Source organism: Lagopus leucura, unplaced genomic scaffold (genome assembly GCF_019238085.1).
Source record: "Lagopus leucura isolate 7727_CA_CO unplaced genomic scaffold, USGS_WTPT01 Super-Scaffold_100004, whole genome shotgun sequence".
In the NCBI taxonomy this organism is placed as follows: domain Eukaryota; kingdom Metazoa; phylum Chordata; class Aves; order Galliformes; family Phasianidae; genus Lagopus; species Lagopus leucura.
The window spans coordinates 64967712-64987597 of NW_024962264.1; the positions used below are offsets into that span (position 1 = coordinate 64967712).

The window sequence follows — 19886 nt, forward strand, 5'->3', positions numbered from 1 at the left end:
GAAGGCTTGCAGCCTTGAAGGCAGGTTACAAACAGGAGGAGGCTGACTTTTTATGTGCTCTGAGAGTGATAGAAAGAGGGGGAATGGCTTTAAAATCAAAGATGAGAGATTTAGTTTAAAAGCTAGGAAGAAGTTCATCACTCAGGGGTTGATGAGGCACTGGCACAGGTTGCCCAGAGAAGCTGTGGGTGCCCCATATCTGGAACAGGCGAGGTTCCTCTGTTTATTCAGCCAAAAGCAGAGGAGACTGAGGGGAAAATTCAAGGCAGCCACAGCTCCTCACAGCGAGCAGGTGGGGGTTAGGGAAAACGTCTGCACCAGAGGGGTGGAACGTAGGGCATGGAACAGGCTGACCGGGACAGTGGGCACAGCCCTGGGCTGCTGGAGCTCAAGGAGTGTTTGGACACTGCTTTGAGACACGGGTCTGTGTTTTGAGCAGTCCTGTGGGGAGCTGGACTCCATGGCCGTTGTGGGTCCTTCCCCACTGGAGTGTTCTGTGACAGTGGGAGGAGTGAAAAGGATCAAGTGTGAAGGAATTGCTGATGCACATTCAAGCACAATATGCATCACAGGTACAAAGGTGTCTTGATACAGAGCCCTGAAAACTACATCAGGGTCACACTGCCAGAGTTATTGGCCCAGGAATTCCAGGACGTAAGCAGATGTTGCTGCTGACATCAGCCTAGGTGCTGCCTAAGAAAAAACAAAGATAGTTGAAGGCATCTTCCAGAGCCTTTTGGTCTTAGACTTGCATGAAGTTGTAGCAACACCTGTAATGACCTCTAAGAACTGGGCCACAGAGCCAAATCTTTCAAGATGCTGAGAAGCCTGACATATCTGTGGTCTCACTACACCTCATCCAGGTGGCTGACTTGACCAGATAGATAGAAGTGCACTGTGCAACTGAGAAATGTTACTGTGGCAACCTGGGAAACACAAAGCATGAGACAGATCAGTGCTGGAGGGGAAGCAGAGCAAGGCAGAGCGATTCTTTAAGCACAATAGATGGATTTGAAAAAGGCCAAAGGCAGGGTAGGAAGGAACCAAGCATATGTAAATTCACCACGGCTTCTCCATCCCATTCTTGAAGCTTGGACTTAAAGAACAAATATTTTTGGAAAAAAGCTTCACTATAAAGTATCATATACATCTATTTCTCACAGCATCCTATTGACAACGTGTATGGTTCAGACCAAGGAACTAGAATCTATAAAGCAGATGGATTGAAAATGCACTAAGCTGTAAGGAAGACAACTGTATTTAAACTCCTAAATATCAAAAGTAGTGCAGTGCAACAGCAGCAGTGTCAGAACACCACTTTGATCAGTTCCACTGTTAATTCTAAGAAATCTTACTTCCTTTTGAAGATTTCTTTTAAATCCCCTCTCCCACCCACAGAGAGTTTTCAGTTTTCCCCTTAGATCTCAGAGGAAAAAAAAGCCACAGTGCATCAATTCTTTCACCTTACCCCTGCTGAAGTTTTGGTTTTGTTGCGAACACTGATGTCTCAAGTAGAGAAATAGCTGGGACCTGCAGCCACAGGCTCAAGGAGGACTGTAAATGGACAGTCTGTTCTTCTGCCTGGTGTTGCCCTGCTCACAGTGTAAAATCTGACTACAGTGCAAGTGGTACTTAGCACGCTGAGCAAAGCAGACTGCTTCAGGAGTTCAGACTTGGGAACCCCAAACGTCCATCACCAGTGGAAATATGATGCCTGAGCAGCAGGGTATGCCAGCATGCATGTAGCAGCAAACCTGGGTAGGCATTTCCCTGCAGCTCTAAGAAAACTGTTTTCTTGATTCAGAAAGTTCAGTAGAAGTTTATGCCTGAACCCTTGCTCTGCTAGAAATAACCACTGAAATAACAGTTCATTGCTTCCAGCTGGAAACCAAATTCTCTGCAATAGGAGACAGTTTATTTGGAGGTGGGGAAATACTCTTGGTTATACTTCTCGTTTCCTACAGAACGATTCACAGCACTGCACCTGCTTCTCTCATTTACTTTTTTGAGGGACCCATTTTTGCAATACCCACATTTTTCAGCAGTGTAAGTGCAGACCTGCTGTAGCCCACGTGGATTACAGGGAGCCCAGGGCTCTCATCTCTGCTCAGACAATTCAGCAGGTTGGGTACAGTAAGGGTGTGCCTCCGAGGCCAAGGGCAGGGTTAACTCGCCAGGTGCCAGCATTCACCATGCCCCCCTGAAACCACAGCCCCACTTGGGGTATGCAAAATGAATTCAGCAGTCCTTCCTATTGTCTTAAGGCTTCAAATGAGAAGTGAAATTGACTTCTGGCTTGCTTTACAAGATGTCCTATTGAATTGTGGTGTTTTTTAAACACATTAGGATCTCAAAAGAAATGTTTTCCTGTACTGCTGCAGACAGTAAAGGGAAAACAAACTATTAAGAAGTGAGATATTTCAGAAGAGCATGTTGGGCTTTGAGGGAGAAACCCCTGCATCTGCTGCCAAAACTCCACGGGGTCACCAGGTAGATCTGCTGCTGTATCTGTCCAGGTGTGACAAAGATCCACGACTCAGTTTTGTTTCTCAAATCAGAACAGATAAATTTAATGAGAGTAAGAGATGAACAGAATCAGCTTCCAATGCGGATTCCTCTGCTACTAAGAAAAGGAAAAAGACATTCACAGTGAAGGGCAAATAAAACCATCAACCCATATGCCTAATATTTTAAATGTCTAGGCTTGGAAATAATTATCATCAACATTAAAAGCTAAGAACAACACAGTGAGGAAACACACAACCAGATGACTTCAGAAAAATGAGCATCACTTATCTGAATTCAGGCTGTATTTTTGCATGCTTCTGGTAGACGAGAACCTGCTACGTCCTGTTTGCAGCATTTACATAAAAGATTAATCACTGCTTCACCAAAATACAGCAAGAGTACTTCTCTCAGGATCTTATTATCATCTTTGATGCCAAGAAAGTTGTGGGGTTATGTTTAGAGCAGCAGATGCATGTGTCCTGCACGTAGCTTGTACTTTTTTCCAGATAGGGCAGGACAGCGTGGAGTTCAAACACAGATTTGGAAGCGATCACTGACAGAGATTAACTCCCAAATGATGCTTTTGCTATGTTATCAGAGCTGCTGATCTCCTCCTGACTTCCAACACTGCAAGTCTTATTTCAAAAGCAAGTAAACTGACACTTATTTCCCTTCAACAGAGCTTTTTCTTTTGTATATGCAGAATACCACATCATGGCCTTACTTGACCACTCAGATTTATAACTTCATAACCAGAAACCTAAAGCCAAGATTGATACCAACCACAAAACAAATTTATAAGCAATAACACACCAAAAGCCCACACTACATTATTCTCAAGGCTTTTGAAACAACTTCTTAATGCAAGACTAAAACAAACCAGACGATTCAAGGCTTGAGGGCATTGGTCTTTACCCCATCCCACACTACAACAACCCACAACAAAAAGTTTCAGTTGGGCAGAGCTGCTGAAAGCAGCAACTCAGCACAGGTGCCTCTACAAACAGGCTACCCAGTGGTGCAACCTGACAACAGAATGGCTTTCAGACCCACATCAAGGCTAAGGAAAAGCTGTTCTGCAACCTGAAGGCACTGGGTGTTACTAAATGGTGTCTCGTGACATTGCTTTTAGATGCATTAACTGGTGTCCTACATATGTTCTACGTGCCACAACAATGCAAACCTGTTATGAAGGAAGCTCTGGTGACACTATTTCAAATGCAAAGCATTGCTGGTTCTTCAGAGCACCGAGTCACAAATCTACCTTCATTCTGGGATCAAAAGCCTTCCTCACTCTCCTTTAAAAGCAGTCAGTGGAATGGTTACAGACATGGCTTTGCCTGGGAGCAATGTGTGCCCTTACAGATCTTACCAAGGTTACATACCTTCGTAGGAAAAAAAAAACAAAATCACCACAGTAGGCACCATTAATATTAGGAAAATAAAGCTATACATTCTGATGAATTTCCAAGAGTGTTCTGTAAGCTACTGACTCTTGCTTGAGGCATTTTCAAGAAGAGCCTTCATACTTTCAAGTTTGCATCACTACAATGGCTGTTGTACGAGTAACGTCATTAAGAACTGATGCATGCCTACTACCAACCATTTGCAAAAGACAGGCTTTTTCTCACTGCCAAGAAAACCCCAACTTTGCTTAAACAAAAAAAACAAAAACAAAAACATAAAACCACCAAATGAACCAACAAAAACCACAACAGCCATAGTATGATACAAAATAGTAAAGATAACCTGTAAATCAGAGCAGGCCCATGAAGCTAATCAAAACCATCACCAGAATATAAAGCCAGAGTCCTCCCAGAATGCCCCATGTTCTGTTTTGATCTCTATCTGGGACGCCTGTTGATTCTTTACGCGCTTTTTTCTCTGTTTCTTAGCAGGTTTTTTTTTAAGCCTTTCATCTTTATTAGGTCTTGATTTCTCCTCATTTACTAAGTCTACATCAGGTTTAATTCGCTTTCGTTGCTTTCTTTCTTTCTCCAAATCTGCACCTTCACTATCTTCCTTTCTTTTCAGTTTTGAGTCTTCTTTCTTACACCTCAACTCTTCGCTGATGTATTTTTTCTCCTCAGTATATTCTACCTGAAGGTTCTGTTCTTTTCTGTAGGAGATGCTAAACGTTTCAGCGAGCACAAGTTTGCAATACTCTTTAGATTCTACAGCTGACAGACCAAAGCCATCTGTGGTGGCAGCTGCCCCAGATGCTTGCCCTTCTACACAGTGTGCTGTGTTATACTGACAATTTGCTGTATTTTCTTGTGCATGCTCACCAGCTGATGAACAACGTGGTGATCTGTTTTTCCCAGTATTTGTAGGTGTCTGGGTTTCTGAGAAAAGGCTGGAATGCTGGTCTTGTTCACAGATAAAGGCTGAAGGCTTAACCTCACCAAGGCTTCCATCTTGAAACTCTTCTGCTATTCTCAAATCCATTCTTTCCTCAAGACATGTAGCTTCCTGAGCTTGAAAGGAGTAGTAAGTTTTCTTTGATCTCTTTGTGAGACTGCGAATCTTTGTCGCTCTGCATAAACTGGATAGAAAGAACAGTTACTAATACTGATCAACTGGCTTAGGATCTGTTGAGTTAGAAGGCAGGGAGACATGCATAATAAAACTATTTCCAGAGCTACAAGAAAGGACCTCCAAGTGTGCTGTCCTGTATATCTACATGAAACCTCTAACACAAGATTCTATCTGCAAAACTCAACTGAAGTTATAGGGAATACATTCAGTCACACTGCTGTTATGCTATACTGCACCTTCACATAAAATATGCCTTCCCAACCACGCCTAACAGGAGTGAAATTTTGATATTTGGCCCTAACCAAAGAGCAATCTCAAAAAGGCAGTGATAAAAGGTGTGCAATTGCCATTCCACAATTAAGAAAAGCTACAATCTCTTCTTTGGGTTAAAGGGAAAGGAAGAGCTATCATCTATCCCAAACAACATCTGACACCAAACACAAAACAAGATGCATGATGAACCCTTAATGTGACACAGTCTATGGAGACTTTCCAGTATTAGAGCCTTATTTACTGTCAGTAGGAATCTTAAAGTTCAGACCATTTCCCAAAAGACTAAGTACAGAAGACACTGTGCCAAAATAGGCGCTACTGTTTCCAAAGAAGCAAATATTTGGGGATAGAAAAGTATGTGAAAAAAACCACAACTTCCAAAACCTTTTCTGTGAGCTGCCATTGAAGATGCAAGTGTGGCAACTCCAAGACAGAACATCAGACATAAGCAGAAATTTAAATGGACAGTCACTCCTAAAGACAGTAAAACTAAACAGAATCAAGTGGGGAAAAAAACCAACAAAATAATGATAAAAAAACAGTTAACTGGAAGGTCTTCGACAGCACACAACAGGCCTAATGAAGAAGCAAAGTCTTTCATAGGAACTTGAAAGCATGTGCTACAGGGTAACAAAAGGCTTCCTGACTTACCTGGTCTTGTGCTTTTTTCCTTGCATGTGGGACTGGTACTCATGTATAGTTGTAAGTATAACGTTGCAAACAGGGCACATGTAATGGCCAAGCCCAATCACAGAAAAGAAGGAACCTGTAGGTTAGAAAGACTACAAATGAAGGCCAAATCCAAAGCATTTCACAATAACATGTAATATCAGGTTCACCAAACCAGCTCCAGAAGAGATACAAAGACTCTGCTGCAAGGTAACTCAATTTTACACACCAACAGCATTCATAAATGGAGCTGCACTGCTGCAGTGTAACCATTCTTCAGACGCTGAGGAAGTTGTCAAACACTGTGTTATGACACACCATGCAGAGACTTTGACAGATCTAAGTTAAGGTCAGATGAGGAGAACCTTATGTCTTCCAGGTCGTCACGTCCTCCTCTCCCACACGCTGCGAAGATTTAAATGTATTAAACAAACAAAACAGCAAATAATGTTTTCCCCAACACAAACCCAGGAGCTTTACACATTAGCAAAATGCAGCACGGATTCCAATGGACTGCTGCATTGAACAAAATAGATATTTATTCTTTTGTCTGGTGGATGAAAAGCTGGACAGGATGCAGCAGTGTGCACTTGCAGCCTGGATGTCCAACAGTACCCTGGGTTACATCAAAAAAGGGGTGGCCATTTTAAGGCACCATCTGGAGCACTGAGTCCAGGCCTGGTGGCCCCAGCACATGAAGGATGCAGAGCTGTTGGAATGGGTCTGATGGAAGGCTTAGAAGAATCAGAGTCATAGAATTGCTCAGGTTGGAAAAGACCTTCAAGATCAAGTCCAACCACAACCTAACCACATTACCCTACTGCTAACCTAACTCATATTACCCACTGCATTATATGTGTCACAGAAGAGAATTTTATCCTTCTTGTAGATACATGGAATCAGGGGAGATTTTTGAAGGAATCTCCAAGGGAATTATTTGCCATTTTGTAAACTATTGAATTATCTCACTTGTTATCTTTTAATGCCACCATGGTAGATCAATTTAATAGAAATAGCTTAACATGCCTCTAAGTTATCTTACAAAAAGAAAAGGCTGCAGGTCCTACTCTCCTTTTAAATCTGTTGTTTAATAGCATTCAAGAAGAGCCCTTAATATTAAAGCTTTTTTTTAAACAAAGCGGATTGTTACCAAGAATAGAGATATGTTTTTATTTTGCTGCCTAGTCAGTCAATAATACTGCTAAACATAAAATTAAAATGAAAATCTAGTTTCCTGACCTCATGTTTGTCACTGGTAGGTCACAGAAAGAACTCAAAAGGAACTGGTATAGAAAAGGTGTGAAAGAACTTCCTTAATCCTCAGAAACATTATCTGAAAGAATGGTTTTTGAGGAGTCGCTTTTCTGCTTTCAAAATTGTGCTTCAGCACATAGGCAGAAATGATTGCTTCAATCACAATTCCAAAGAACTGAAACTGAACTGTTAATTTGGCTCAGTTCTTTATTCAAGTGTTACATTCATTGTCTTCTGTTATACAACTTCATACCAAATGTATTGTAATATCTTAAGTCTGTTACATGATATCTTTTCTATTTCACATCTTGTGTTTAATTTTTCTTTCTCTCAGAGGTAATAATGTTGGCACAATAGTGTGTGTAATAGCTCCATTTATCATGCAATCTGTTAGTGCATACATTGTAAACTAGAAGACAGTAATGGGGCCTTTGAAGGCTTGAGAATAACAACCATTTAGGAAACAAGTTTCCTTGGGGGGCAAGACTGAAACAATTAGAGCTATCAGGTTGGTGAACAAAGATTAAGGGAAGGCATGAATGCAACAAAAAGGAAATGAACAATTCAGTTTTTATGTCTGCTTCTTGCTCTGCGCAGAACGAAGAGAGACACTGCAGTCATAGGTGTTGATTTCAGTGTCAGTAAAGGGGTTTAAGATCAAGAAGGTAAAGCTCAAGAATTCTTGGGAAATGTTTCCTGTGGAGGTTGTTGTGGAGTTTCTAGCACAGAAGGTCTTAAGATTGATTTGATCCTGGCCTTGGAGTTAAGAAACTGAGCTATTTTTTATAATCTCTTTGACTTGACTCCAGTGAGTCAAATTATGGGTTAGTGTCTCAAAGTCAATAGGAAATATCTTCCCATCTAAAATTGCCAAAGAACTTCAGGATGGCAAACTAAACAGAAAGGAGGAACTGAACTTGTTAGCCTTCTCCTTTGCTACAGGACATTTCCCTGCAAACATCAGAGCTGCCCCTTGAACACTCAAGCTGCCCTCACTTTTTCACGTTCTGCTTACCAGTTGTTCTGGATTCTCTAGGGACAGGTTGGATTCCCAGCTCCTCCATTATCTTCTTCCGTGCTGCATTTTTTCCATGTTTTTTACCAACATAATGTTCCTGGGCTGAGAATGGACTATTGAAAGGAACACAGCAGAGCCAGCAGTAGTTCAGATCCAAGCTTGCTTTTGGAGACGATGAAGGCATCTCAGTTTCTGAAGGAACAGAAAACTCATTATTAGATACCTGTATTAATACCTATGTGTTTGATGGCTGGTCATTCTAAGGTCCAAGAAGAAAGCTTTACCCTACAGAGGGTGATTCAGAGCACATTTGCTATGCTCAATCCTGAAAGCAACTCGCACAGCACTCACACCAGTTCGCTGTTGCTTGTGGACTAATTTTTTTTTTTAATTAAATATGCTAAGTTTGGACCTCACTTAATATTCAGAGCAACAGTAAACATGTCCATTCATAATCAGAAATATTTGCCTTTAGTTAGAAAGATAGGAAACTTGAAGGCAGGCTTCCCTAGCTTCAAAGCTCTACAGGGCAGTCACGATATTTCTGTCACCTAAGGAGTTACCACATGACAGCTCTGTGACTTAGGCAGAACGGAGAAGCATGCAGACATGCAGGTGTAGGACAACACCTCTTTATATCTGTTGCAGAAGGTGACAGGAAAATACACGCAGTGCAAACTTAGTTCTTACCAGAAACAGGTTGCATGCTCCGTGCTTCCATCAGGCCTCTCCTTTCTGCTAACTGCCTCAGCTTTTTAGCATGGATCTTCCCCTGGAGGTGAGACAATGCAACACCTGGGGAAACCAAAGTTATGTTGCAGATATTACAGTACTTATTCTCTACTATCCTTGTTCCATCCATCTGAAATTAAGCAAAGGCAAGCTCAGTCACACAAGCATTCACTGAAGGACAAGAAAGCACTTCAGATCACCGTGAAGAATAGTCACCTGAAAACTGGTACAATCCATTATTTCTTTCTTTTTGTCATGCCTCATTCTCTCATCCTTCCTACCATGACTTTGGACATAAAAATAAACATTCTGAGCATGCTTTCTGCCCTGAAAAGAAACTAGAATTACTCCTGCTCTATTAATAGGGGGGCAAGAAGTGGTATATCCAGCAACAGGAATCTCATTCATCCAAAACAGGTCTGAGGATTCAATAGCCCAAGTATCTGAAATTGGGTGTTATGCATACCTCCTTCATCTGTGATTACTTTCTAATTCTTAGATGCTCTCTCAACACATAACCTTCCATCTCTTGCACTTTTATAGTGTACTTACCCACACATCACACTATACACAGGTAACCCACAAAGCCAAACAAGTGATTTGTCCTCTCTAATCTAATCTGATGATTTCCAAGAGTCTGGTAAGGATTCTGAGAAGCAACATTAGGAAATCTTGACAATATAACATGAGAAAGAGGTGCTACCATACTTGACTAGACAACATCAGCAAACCTGGAAAAAAAAGAGTCTTATTTTCATATCAATTCATCCTGAAGTTCTGATTTCACCATTACAATCACATCTGTTATGCTCAACTGGACTTGGATCCTGGAAACAGAAATTCCAGCTGAGGGTCTGAACTCTGTACTTCTGACAGTACAAGTGCTGCTTAACATAAATCAAAGTAAGGAAGCATTACACCTTACAAGACCTGAATACCAATTGATGAGAATAGCAAAAAAGACTCCTGAGAGCAACTGACATTTTAACTTCAGCAAGAAAATGAAACGTCTGTACCTGCAAATTTTTAGGATTAAGTTTCAAAATAAAGCTCACTTTCCTATGTCTATAGCACCGTCCCAAGGCATACACTTGTTCCAAGAAATGCCTGCAGCATGATTCATACAAGTTGCCTTGTGAAGACACTGCAGACACAGCAGCATGTGTATATTGCTGGGTAAAGCATCAGGGGCACGACCCCTACTCTCTATAGTTAGCACTGCCCCATGCCACACTTCTGTCCTGGGTCACATGGTGCAAATCTGCTTCCATCCCATACACAGCATGGCCTGAACCTACCCAGTTCCTTCTATAACAGCCCTGCAACATGCAGGTGATTGCTCTTCACTACCAACCTTCAAGTCTGGCTAACGTCTAAGCCCAGCATAAGCTTTGGGAAAGGCTTTAAGCAGCCTTTTCTAACACCATACAGAAACCTCAAACAAACCAAAGCCCCAGTACTTGCTAGGAGAAATCCTCTCGTCCAGGCTACCTCATAGTGTGACATCCTTTGGGATTCAAACGGCAGCACTGCACAGCAAACCCTACAGAAAGTGTCTGTGAACAGGTGGTGCCTTGTTGCCTCATCTAATATTTCATCTGAACATCCTGGGAAAAAAAAACAAAACAACAAAAACCAGTCAGGAGACAGGACAAGATACACGTGCATGCCTTTGCTTACAAAACATTGACCACTTGAATATTCACACACAGCAGATGAGGGAACCAATGTTCATCCACTGAATCACACCATGCCTTGTTGTAGCCTCAGAGCAAGGCTATAAAGCCACCTCCACCTTCCTACATACAGAGGTATTGCTCTCGTGGACTGAAAGAATATTGCTGTGCATGTACTTGGTCTTCAGGTGCCTTAAAATCAAGGAAGATAAAGCTTCATTAGGTTTTCTGATCATACTCTCAGATATACTAGACTAATGGCCTAAAATACAGGAAGTATTGTAGTTAGACTGGGTCACACACTCAAACATGGGAATACATTTTAAAGAAGAGACATAAAGAAAGTCAGGGAGCAGCTCAGTGCATGAGATAAGGCCAAGAGGTCTCAGAAGCTTGCAAAAGTTGCACCCATTTCCCACACACCGATTTATTTCTTTTAGTTATATGGAGAAAAACTGCTCCAATGAGTGCCACAATCAAAATGGGTATGGAAATACCTCTGTCTGGGCATGGCTTACCATTGCTCCTTGATACATGAACACATTTCCTAATAAAAGCTTTATTTTCAGGAGTTACAATGGCCAGGTAACTACTCCTTGTTTTCTGTAGCGTGAGTCATCCAGCCATATGCAATATTCTACGGTTACTGATTTATACAGGTCACCCCTTCAAGCATGGGAGTGAAAGATGGACACAATAACAGGATTTGGTCCACACAAGAAAACCTAAAATTACTTGGTTCCTGGCATTAGTTGAAAACTTATCTTGCCCCTGAAATGCATGAATTGCCATAAAGCCCGTGATCTCATAACTTCAGACCCAAACCATATGAAAATCAGTACATATAAACGTATTCTTATTATTCTCTGTAGTCTTAGCTGCTTTTCTGGCAAACATATTTGCCCTGCACTTTGCATTCCTCTTCTGTCTTACAACAAACTGCATAGGATCATAGAATCCTTAGAGTTGGAAGGAACATTTAAAGGCCACCCAGTCCAGCTCCCCTGCAAGGGACACCACAGCTAAAGCATTGCTTTAGTTGCTCAGGGCCTGATCCAGCCTCGCCTTGAAAGCCTCCAGGTATCCAGCACATCTCTGGGCAACCTGTGCCAGTGCCTCACCACTGTTAACATAAAAAATATTTTCCTTATATCTAACCTAAATCGACCCTCTTTGAGCTTGAGACCATTTCCCCTTGTTCTATCACAACAGACCCTGCTAAGAGTCTGCCCCCTTCTTTCCTGTAGCTCCCTTTAGATACTGACACACCGTTATCAGGTCATTTCAGAGCCTCACCAGCACAGAGCAGAGGGGCAGGATCACCTCCCTCACCCTGCTGGCCACACTTCTTTTGATGCAACCCAGGATACACAGGGCACAGTGCTCATTCATATCCAGCTTGCCATCCACCAGCACTCCCAGGTCTTTTTTGGCAGGGCTGCGCTCAATCCTTTAATCCCCCAGGTTGGGGGATGAATTTGCATGAATGCAAGTTCAGGAATAAACCAGTGCAACTCCCACTAAACCCTGACCAGGCTCCAAGTTGTAGATGGCCTTCAGTGTGACCCAGGTAACTGCAGTTCCCTTCACTAAATCACACTGCTCACTTCCAAGGAAGGGTTCAGAACAAGTTTGTCCCTTCTCCTTTTCACTGTGCTTCCAGACCATTTGTGACACAAACAAAACTGACAGAGCATGGGGAGATTTATGCTACCACTGTCTGCACACAGCTTCTTCTATGAAAAGTAAGTCGAACTTGAGGTTTTCAGCTTTCAGATGCACAAGACGTTTTTCCTGGCAACTGAGAGAAACTTAAAAACCAGCTTGCCTTGCTGTTCACAACCACACCATCAGAAACCTGTCAGAGATTCAAGCAGAGGCCTTGCAGGACCACTATTTTGACCCTGTCATTTCTGAGCAAAAAATTTTTTAAATAAAACTACAGCTATGATCAATTCAGAACTATTCAGGTCAGCTTTGTATCATTAAAATGATGGTTCACTGCAAAACAGACCAGCTACTGCTTGTCACAGAGAGACTGCTCCTTAATAAAAAGACAGGAATAAGAACGCTTAAGGAAGAAGAGACAAGATTTCATATATGTGTATATATACATACTTCTTTTTTAACCATCATGCTACACAATAAAGTCAACTGGTAGGTTGCTAGACGTCTTCCAGGGCAGCACAAGAAGTGTAAGAATTTTCTCTGGTTTCTAGGCTCAGAATTCCCACTGACCAGACTGGTACCTTAGTAGGAAGTGGCCATGTTCTCAGTGTCACCTCACTCACAGCGAGGGCTGGCCCTGGGTGACAGAGATCAAGCAGATGAACTTCTTACCAGGCCTCTCAAATCTGTAATATTAATAACTGCACCACCACACCAGGAATCTCAGCCTGTTTCAGTTCGAGGTTCTTTTCCAGGCAGCCAGAATGCTCCTTAATATATGCAGAGCCTCCACAAATATCAGAACAACCATCTCCTTCCCTGGGCTCCAGAGTGAGGTGCCAAGTGTTCCTGATCCCAAATACACCTCTGTCTGTTATTAATTTTTCTTTCCCAATTCTTGAGGACACAGAAGACTGAGAGCAGAATCACGTAGTAAGGAAAGAGTACAGGCTAGAGAAATCCCTAAAGGCAATGACATGAAATTTCAAATTCAAAGTATTAAACCCAGAAGATGACATAGCCAAGTTCTGCCCTCAAGTGCCAGCAGCAAACATAGCATTTCAATGAGAAATAGGTGGAGTCAAGTTCAGCAATTACAACTCATCAACAGATGACTTCTGACCCACGTTATTCTCTCCAAGGCATGGCCACAAGCAGTGGGGTCACTGCACCTTGCCGGGGTACCACCTATCAGTCTCAGGCCAGCACCTGACAGTCCATGCTGAAGCCTGTCCCAGCCACAAAGTCAAATCATTTAATTCAAATCATGTGCACTGCACTACCTCGCTTTAGTCCTCAAGCAGGAAGGGAGGAGCCTGCACACAGTGCATCTCCTCATCTCAGCTGTCCAGCAGTAATTTTATTTGGTGGCAAACTCTACTGCTTGTCATTAGGTGACTGTACTCCTCCTAAATAACAGCATGAAAGACGAACAAAAGCTTGAATTCTTAGAGTATCAGCTGTACAAAACTGGAGGCAGACCGCATTGCTGAAATCCAGCTCCTTTTGGTCACAATACAGCATGCAGATATGGTTGCTATGCAATGGAAGTCAGAAAGCAACCTTGGAAGTAAACAGGAATGGATATCCACAGACATCCAGCTGAGGGAGAGCAGACAAATGTAACAGGCTCTAAAACCCACATCGAACCCACTGAAGTGTGGTATTACAGAACTGAATTCCTGGATGAACCAGATGGATTTCCATTTCTGCAGCTGAGTGAAAGACATTCATCTAATGAAACAATATAGTAGCACTTCATTTTTGTTTTCTCAAGTGAGTTTAGTCAGTGTTGTATTTGTATTATTATTCTTCCCCTGTCAAAGCTCAGGGGACTGCAAAACAAATAAATACCAAATTGGACTCTGTTCTTTGAAAACAAATGCTGAAAAACTGAACTGCCAGTACACTTCTAAAACTAGCTTCACCATCCAAAGCATACAGTTATGATTTTTCCCCCCATAGAATGGTATAGAAAGATAACTTAAAAACATTTACAGGCATCTTCAAACACCACATTCTACCACAAAGCTGACAAAGACATGTGCCTAACCTGCACACAAGCACAGGCCTATGGAGCATACAACTACACCATCCAAATAAGGGTTAACTATTGCACTGCCCAAACACTGCAAAACTAAACTCAAAACAGAGCTAACCACTTTTTAGCACCGGAGAGACCCGTGACCTGCCCTGACACACAACAAGAGGAGCTTACAATTGATGGTAATTGATTGCTCACCCTTTTACCCAGGGTGAAACAGGAACAGACACTTCACTGGCTCCCTTGGACAGTGCTGCGGATGAAACAGAAACTGTTTGAAAGCATTGAGACAGAAATACAGTAAATCAATCACCCAGTTCCTCGCTTCTCTTCCTTTTTCTCCCTGCTGGCCCCCAGCCTCCTGTTCCTACTGCCCTCTCTGACCACCTCAAGCACTTCTGCTCCCTGCATCCCAACACACCCAGCAGAGCCAGATCAGCACAGCTGAAGCAGACTGAAATCAGCCATTCTGCTTTTAGAAGAGAGTTTGCAACTTACTGCAGTAAAAGTGAGTTGATGTTTCAAAGCAAGCTAACAAACAAAACCAAAAGCTTAGAATTTCAGAGAACATACTGATGTTACTATTACTTTTAAAAATTTCCATGGGCATATTTAAACCCAGCTGCTCTCATTCAAAGGCAATCAAGATGTTAATTGGCACAACAGAAAGCTGACTGAAGTCTATATGGGGAGGCTGGTTTCTCTTAAAGTAACATTACCATTAGATTAATTAACTACTGCAGGATAAGCTGTTAGTTTCCTTGCCAGGTATTGACTTATTTCCACAAGACAGCAGCCCTATTTCCCTATTTGCTCCTTGGGTCTCCTAACAAATACCTTTCCCCCATCTTGTATGCAGAGAATGAAGATTTGCAGAATACAAAAGGAGGGAGATAGCATGAGAATGTGCTACATATTGAATCTTGAAAAAGTGTGGTTGTAAACTACAGATTAACTGTACATTTATAGGTATCCAGTGTTCATACCTTCTTGCCACTGAGCCAAAAGAAACCCCTTAAAAAAAAAAAACATCCTTCCCCCCTAAAAAAATATGTGTTTTAAAAGCATCTGGGTGTGCAAACAAATTAGCAAAAAACGTTGCCATAGAAAATTTCCAAGGCCAAAAATTATTTCTAGTTTTGTATTTAAGAAATGAATACCTCCCCTCCTTCCCCTAACAAGTATATAAAACCAGAAATTTTCAGTGATGTTCACATCATAGCTCTGTTTGGCATAGGTATGAAGGGACCTGCACAGACTGGATCGATGGGCCAAGGTTAACTGTATGAGTTTCAACAGGGCCAAGTGTCAGGTCCTGCATTTTGGTCAGAACAACCCCAGGCAACCCTACAGGCTTGGGGAAGAGTGGCTGGAAAGCTGCCTGATGGAAAGGGACCTTGGTGTACTGATGGACAGTCAGCTCAATACGAGCCAGCAGTGTGCCCAGGTGGCCAAGAAGGCCAATAGCATCCTGGCTTGGACCAGGAATGGAGTGGTGAGCAGGACGAGGGAAGTCATCCTGCTCCTGTACTCGGCATTGGTGAGGCTTCACCTTGAGTACTGTGTTCAGTTTTGGGTCCCTTGCTGCAGGAAGGACATGGAGGTGCTGGAGCAGGTCCAAAGAAGGGCAACAAGGCCTGTGAAGGGCTTGGAGAATGAGCCCTAGGAGGAGAGACTGAAGGAACTGGGGCTGTTTAGTATGGGGAAGAGGAGGCTGAGGGGAGACTTTACTGCTCTCTTCCAACACCTCAAAGGTGATTGCAGTGAGAGCAGGGTTGGTCTCTTCTCACTGGTGACAGGTGACAGGACAAGGGGAAATGGCCACAAGTTGCGCCAGGCGACGTTTACATTGGATATCAGGAAAAACCTCTTTACAGAAAGGGTTGTTAAGCACTGGAATAGGCTGCCCAGGAAGGAGGTTGAGTCACCATTCCTGGATGTGTATAAAAACCATTTGGATGTGGGCTCAGGAACATGATTTAGCAGAGGGTTGTAAGAGTTAGGGTAGTGTGGTTGGGTTGTGGTTAGACCTGATGATCTTTAAGGTCTTTTCCAACCGGGGTGATTCTATGATTCTATGATTCTACGATTCTATGATTCTATGAAGTGGCAACCATATAATGATAGAATCATATCATAGAATCATAGAACATCCTGAGTTGAAAAGGAACACAATGCTCATCCAGTTTCAACCCCCTGCTATGTGCAGGGTCACCAACCAGCAGACCAGGCTGCCCTGAGCCACATCCAGCCTGGCCATGAATGAAATATGTATGTATATAACCAGGGATCCTTGCTGTGTCTGGCTCAAAATATTCTGAAGTTCAGAAACATGACAACTCAGTTCAAAAAGTGTAAGTGAAAAAATGAATTTAAACCTAACCATAACAAGAGCATGTTCATAACTTGTCCCTTTGAGTATACATACTTGTGCAGCTTTTTTCCCCCCAAAAAGCCGGCTGCTTAAAATAGCTGTCAATTTTTAAGCTAAGAGTGATTAATTCCTCTGGAGTTACTTCTGTTCAACAGAGTACTACTAAATTTAACTGACAGTGGGGAAATCTGTTGTTAATGGATGTTTCAAATATTTCACAAAAGGCCATGTTTATGCATTGTTATTTAGGCTGGCTTGGTGTTTTTCAGTATCTAAAGTGTGTGGAGGGCTATAAGAAAGAAGACTCTTTAGCAGGATCTGTTGTGGCAGGACAAGGGGGAATTGTTTCAAACTAAAAGAGAAGAGATTGGATGAGAGATTCCTCATTGGATATGAGGAAAAAGATTTTTACTGTAAGGCTGGTGAAGCACTGGCACAGGTTGCCAGAGAGGTGGTGGATGCCCCATCCCTGGAGACACTCAAGGTCAGGCTGAATGGGGCTCTGAGCACTGTGATCTAGCTACACAGGTGTCCCTGTTCATTGCAGGGGAGCTGGATTTGATGCCTGTAAGGGTCATTCCCAACTCAAACGATTCTATGAATCGAACAGTCAGTGCTTAAAAGCACGAACTAAAGCCTTTCAAAACACAAATACTGTGTATACCCATTATGAATGATTTGATATTCCTGGAAGCTCAGCACCTTTTTCACCCCACTTGCTAGATCTTTAGCAGGATGACATCCCACAGATTTTTTGGGAAGGAGAGGACATGGAACTGAGATGTGACAGGAACTTTCCATCTGCAAGATTGATTTTCAGAGCTCTGTCACAGATCCGAGGTATGAAAGTACCCTGTTGGGCAGCCTACTCTCGGAAGTATGACGTTGGCTTATGAAGAAACTTTCTGAAGAACTGAAGGCCAGCTTTTAAGATCTCAGAGCGACTTTGGACTTGTCAGACACCTTACCTGCTCTTACACACCTGGGACACAGACAAGTCTCCCACTGCACTTTGCTCGTTAATTTCTGCTTTGGGTTCAAATTCTCATTACTTTTAGCTACGGGCATCACACAAAAGGGAACACATCACACATTTCACAGAGGGAACAGCACAAGTGCATTCCTGTCACTTCCACCATCACGATGCGTATTGCAGGGAGGACACGAAACAGCCGCTTCTCTTCCAGCAGGATCTTGAGAGAGCGGTGTGTTACACATCTAGCTTACACAGGGCAGAGATTTGAGGCTGGAAATGAAATACACAAGGTTGTAACACACTGATGGATACCCCAACATGTGAGGCAGCCTCCACACGGGGGTCCTGTGGGTGACAGCTGGCTCAGAGCCTCGCCTTTTCCACACGGAGCTTCGCACCCTCACTTACAGCCCCTGGGACGGCGGGTGCGATCACACGAACCCCGCCGCCGCCGCTCACCTCGCCCTTGGGGCTGCCGCCTTCGGAGCCTCTTCGCGGGCCAGGGCCGGCTACAATTGAGCTCTGAGGGCCAGCACATCTCAGCGCTCTCCTCCCACGGCCCAGCCCAGCGCCGCTTCATCCTGAGGGCCGGTTAAACCCCCTGCACGGCCGGCCCGCCCTCCGCCTCCCCTCAGGGCGCGCAGCCCGCCCCGCGCCCCGCCCAGAGCGCCCGCATCGCCGCCCGTGCTCTGTGGCGCTGAAAGATCTGGACGTGATACCAAAATACTGCTGCAATTAAAAGTCAGACTGCTTTCAGCGGCTGATTGCTTCTGCTGATTTGTATGCACCGCACAGAATAAATATGAGGAGGTTCGTGCAGCCAGCTCTGTCAGCCTCAGTGGGAGCTGGAGTCGTGCGGTTCTAAGGAAATGTTGCTAATAATCACATGAGCACCTGGATCATCCTGAGTCCATAGAGCTGTGGATTGATATTGTTTGTGCTCGGCACGCTCAGGCAGACTGTAACTCAGGATAATGGAACTGAAGTGCAGTACTTCATTTGCAGGAAAGGAAATTTGCCAGAAGCTTTTCAGAGATGCGAAGCAGTTCGGAGACTGTCTTGAAGTGGACAGCAATAGTTCCTGTGTCTTTGGCTAGGCAAAACATTTCTTTTACAGCCAAGCGATGCACAAGAGTTATCCTCTTTGCCTCCCTGTGCCTCGCTTTCCCTGTTAATCTGTTCTGTTTTTCTGTACAGCAAAGAGGTGTTAGAAGAGCAAATAATGACATCTGTGTGGCGTATCTGTATCTGCTTCCTTTTCCAGAAGGAAACAATCAGGTTTCCCAGCAGTGGGAAGCTGAGATGGCCAAGAACCAGCCTCACAAAATGCTATTAGAGGAAAAAAACATAAAAGCTAAATGAAAATCTAAACTGGGATCAATTTCTATAGCGAGATTAACTGCTGTATGTGGAAGCCTTCCTTTTTACATACACTGCCTGCTGGGGACAGAAGACAAAGCAAGGGACTGGGTTCTCTCGGGTTGTCCTGCATCCCCCTTTTACATTAGAGTGGGGCAAATTCTCTGATAGAATCATAGAATGACCTGGTTTGAAAAGGCCCATAATGATCATCCAGTTCCAACCCCCTGCCATGTGCAGGGTCACCAACCACCAGACCAGGCTGCCCAGAGCCACATCCATCTTGGCCTTGAGTCATCTCTTCCAGTGTTGGAGGTAAGAAGCCCTCAAATGTTTTGTAATCTCAAAGTATTTATTGCATCCAGAAGTGTGCAAATATCTAAATGTCCTTCTTATTTCTGCAGCTCGTGCCAAACCACTGCTGCTCTTCCAGCTCCTTCCACGCTGCTCTGTGTGCTTGCTGCTAATGTTTAGGAAGTGACGCTCCTTTTCCAGGCTCCAGTGGCAATGGAAGAGGCAGAGGATTGCAGGGCACGTGTTTCGCTGCTCTCCCTGCCTCTAAACACACCGTCCATCTCTTAGAAGGTAAAAATAAAGCAGCATTGTTTAATTTCTGGAAAAAGCCAGATGACAGTGAAAGGGGTCAAAAATACACATACCAGCACTCCCTATCCCACTGTCTCAGCTGTTGCTTCCTGAGAGACAGAAGCATGTGGTTGCTAAAAATACCCTTGCAAAGAGAATACATTCCCTCTCCAATGGGAGAGTATAAATTTGTCTGAGTCCTAACATACACA

At 43.3% G+C, this 19886-nt stretch overlaps 1 protein-coding gene across 2 annotated transcripts; it reads right to left on the bottom strand.

Moving 5' to 3' along the window:
- Nucleotides 1-2593: 2593 nt before the first annotated feature.
- On the bottom strand, nucleotides 2594-18310 carry LOC122180159 (zinc finger matrin-type protein 1-like). Of its 2 annotated transcripts, XM_042871651.1 has the most exons (7): nucleotides 18190-18310; nucleotides 10484-10599; nucleotides 9209-9319; nucleotides 8951-9122; nucleotides 8258-8452; nucleotides 5971-6085; nucleotides 2594-5053 (listed from the first exon to the last, which is right to left on the bottom strand). In XM_042871651.1, exons 1-7 carry the CDS (start codon nucleotides 18308-18310, stop codon nucleotides 4297-4299), a joined length of 1587 nt encoding a protein of 528 aa, XP_042727585.1. In that variant the 3' UTR covers nucleotides 2594-4296. The 2 variants fall into 2 exon arrangements, with proteins under 2 accessions (XP_042727585.1, XP_042727584.1); XM_042871650.1 differs by lacking the exons at nucleotides 9209-9319; nucleotides 18190-18310 and adding an exon at nucleotides 14879-14968 and having other exon boundaries at nucleotides 8951-9032.
- Nucleotides 18311-19886: the final 1576 nt, after the last annotated feature.

Excerpts from the sequence above, each read along its gene's own strand:
- LOC122180159 (XM_042871651.1), bottom strand. The coding sequence starts at position 18,310 with ATGAAGCGGCGCTGGGCTGGGCCGTGGGAGGAGAGCGCTGAGATGTGC. Across the intron at positions 10,600-18,189 it reads GCGGCAGCCCCAAGGGCGAG|GATGTTCAGATGAAATATTA; the intron begins GTGAGCGGCGGC and ends TTTTTTTCCCAG. Across the intron at positions 5,054-5,970 it reads GGAAAAAAGCACAAGACCAG|TTTATGCAGAGCGACAAAGA; the intron begins GTAAGTCAGGAA and ends CTTTCTATCCAG.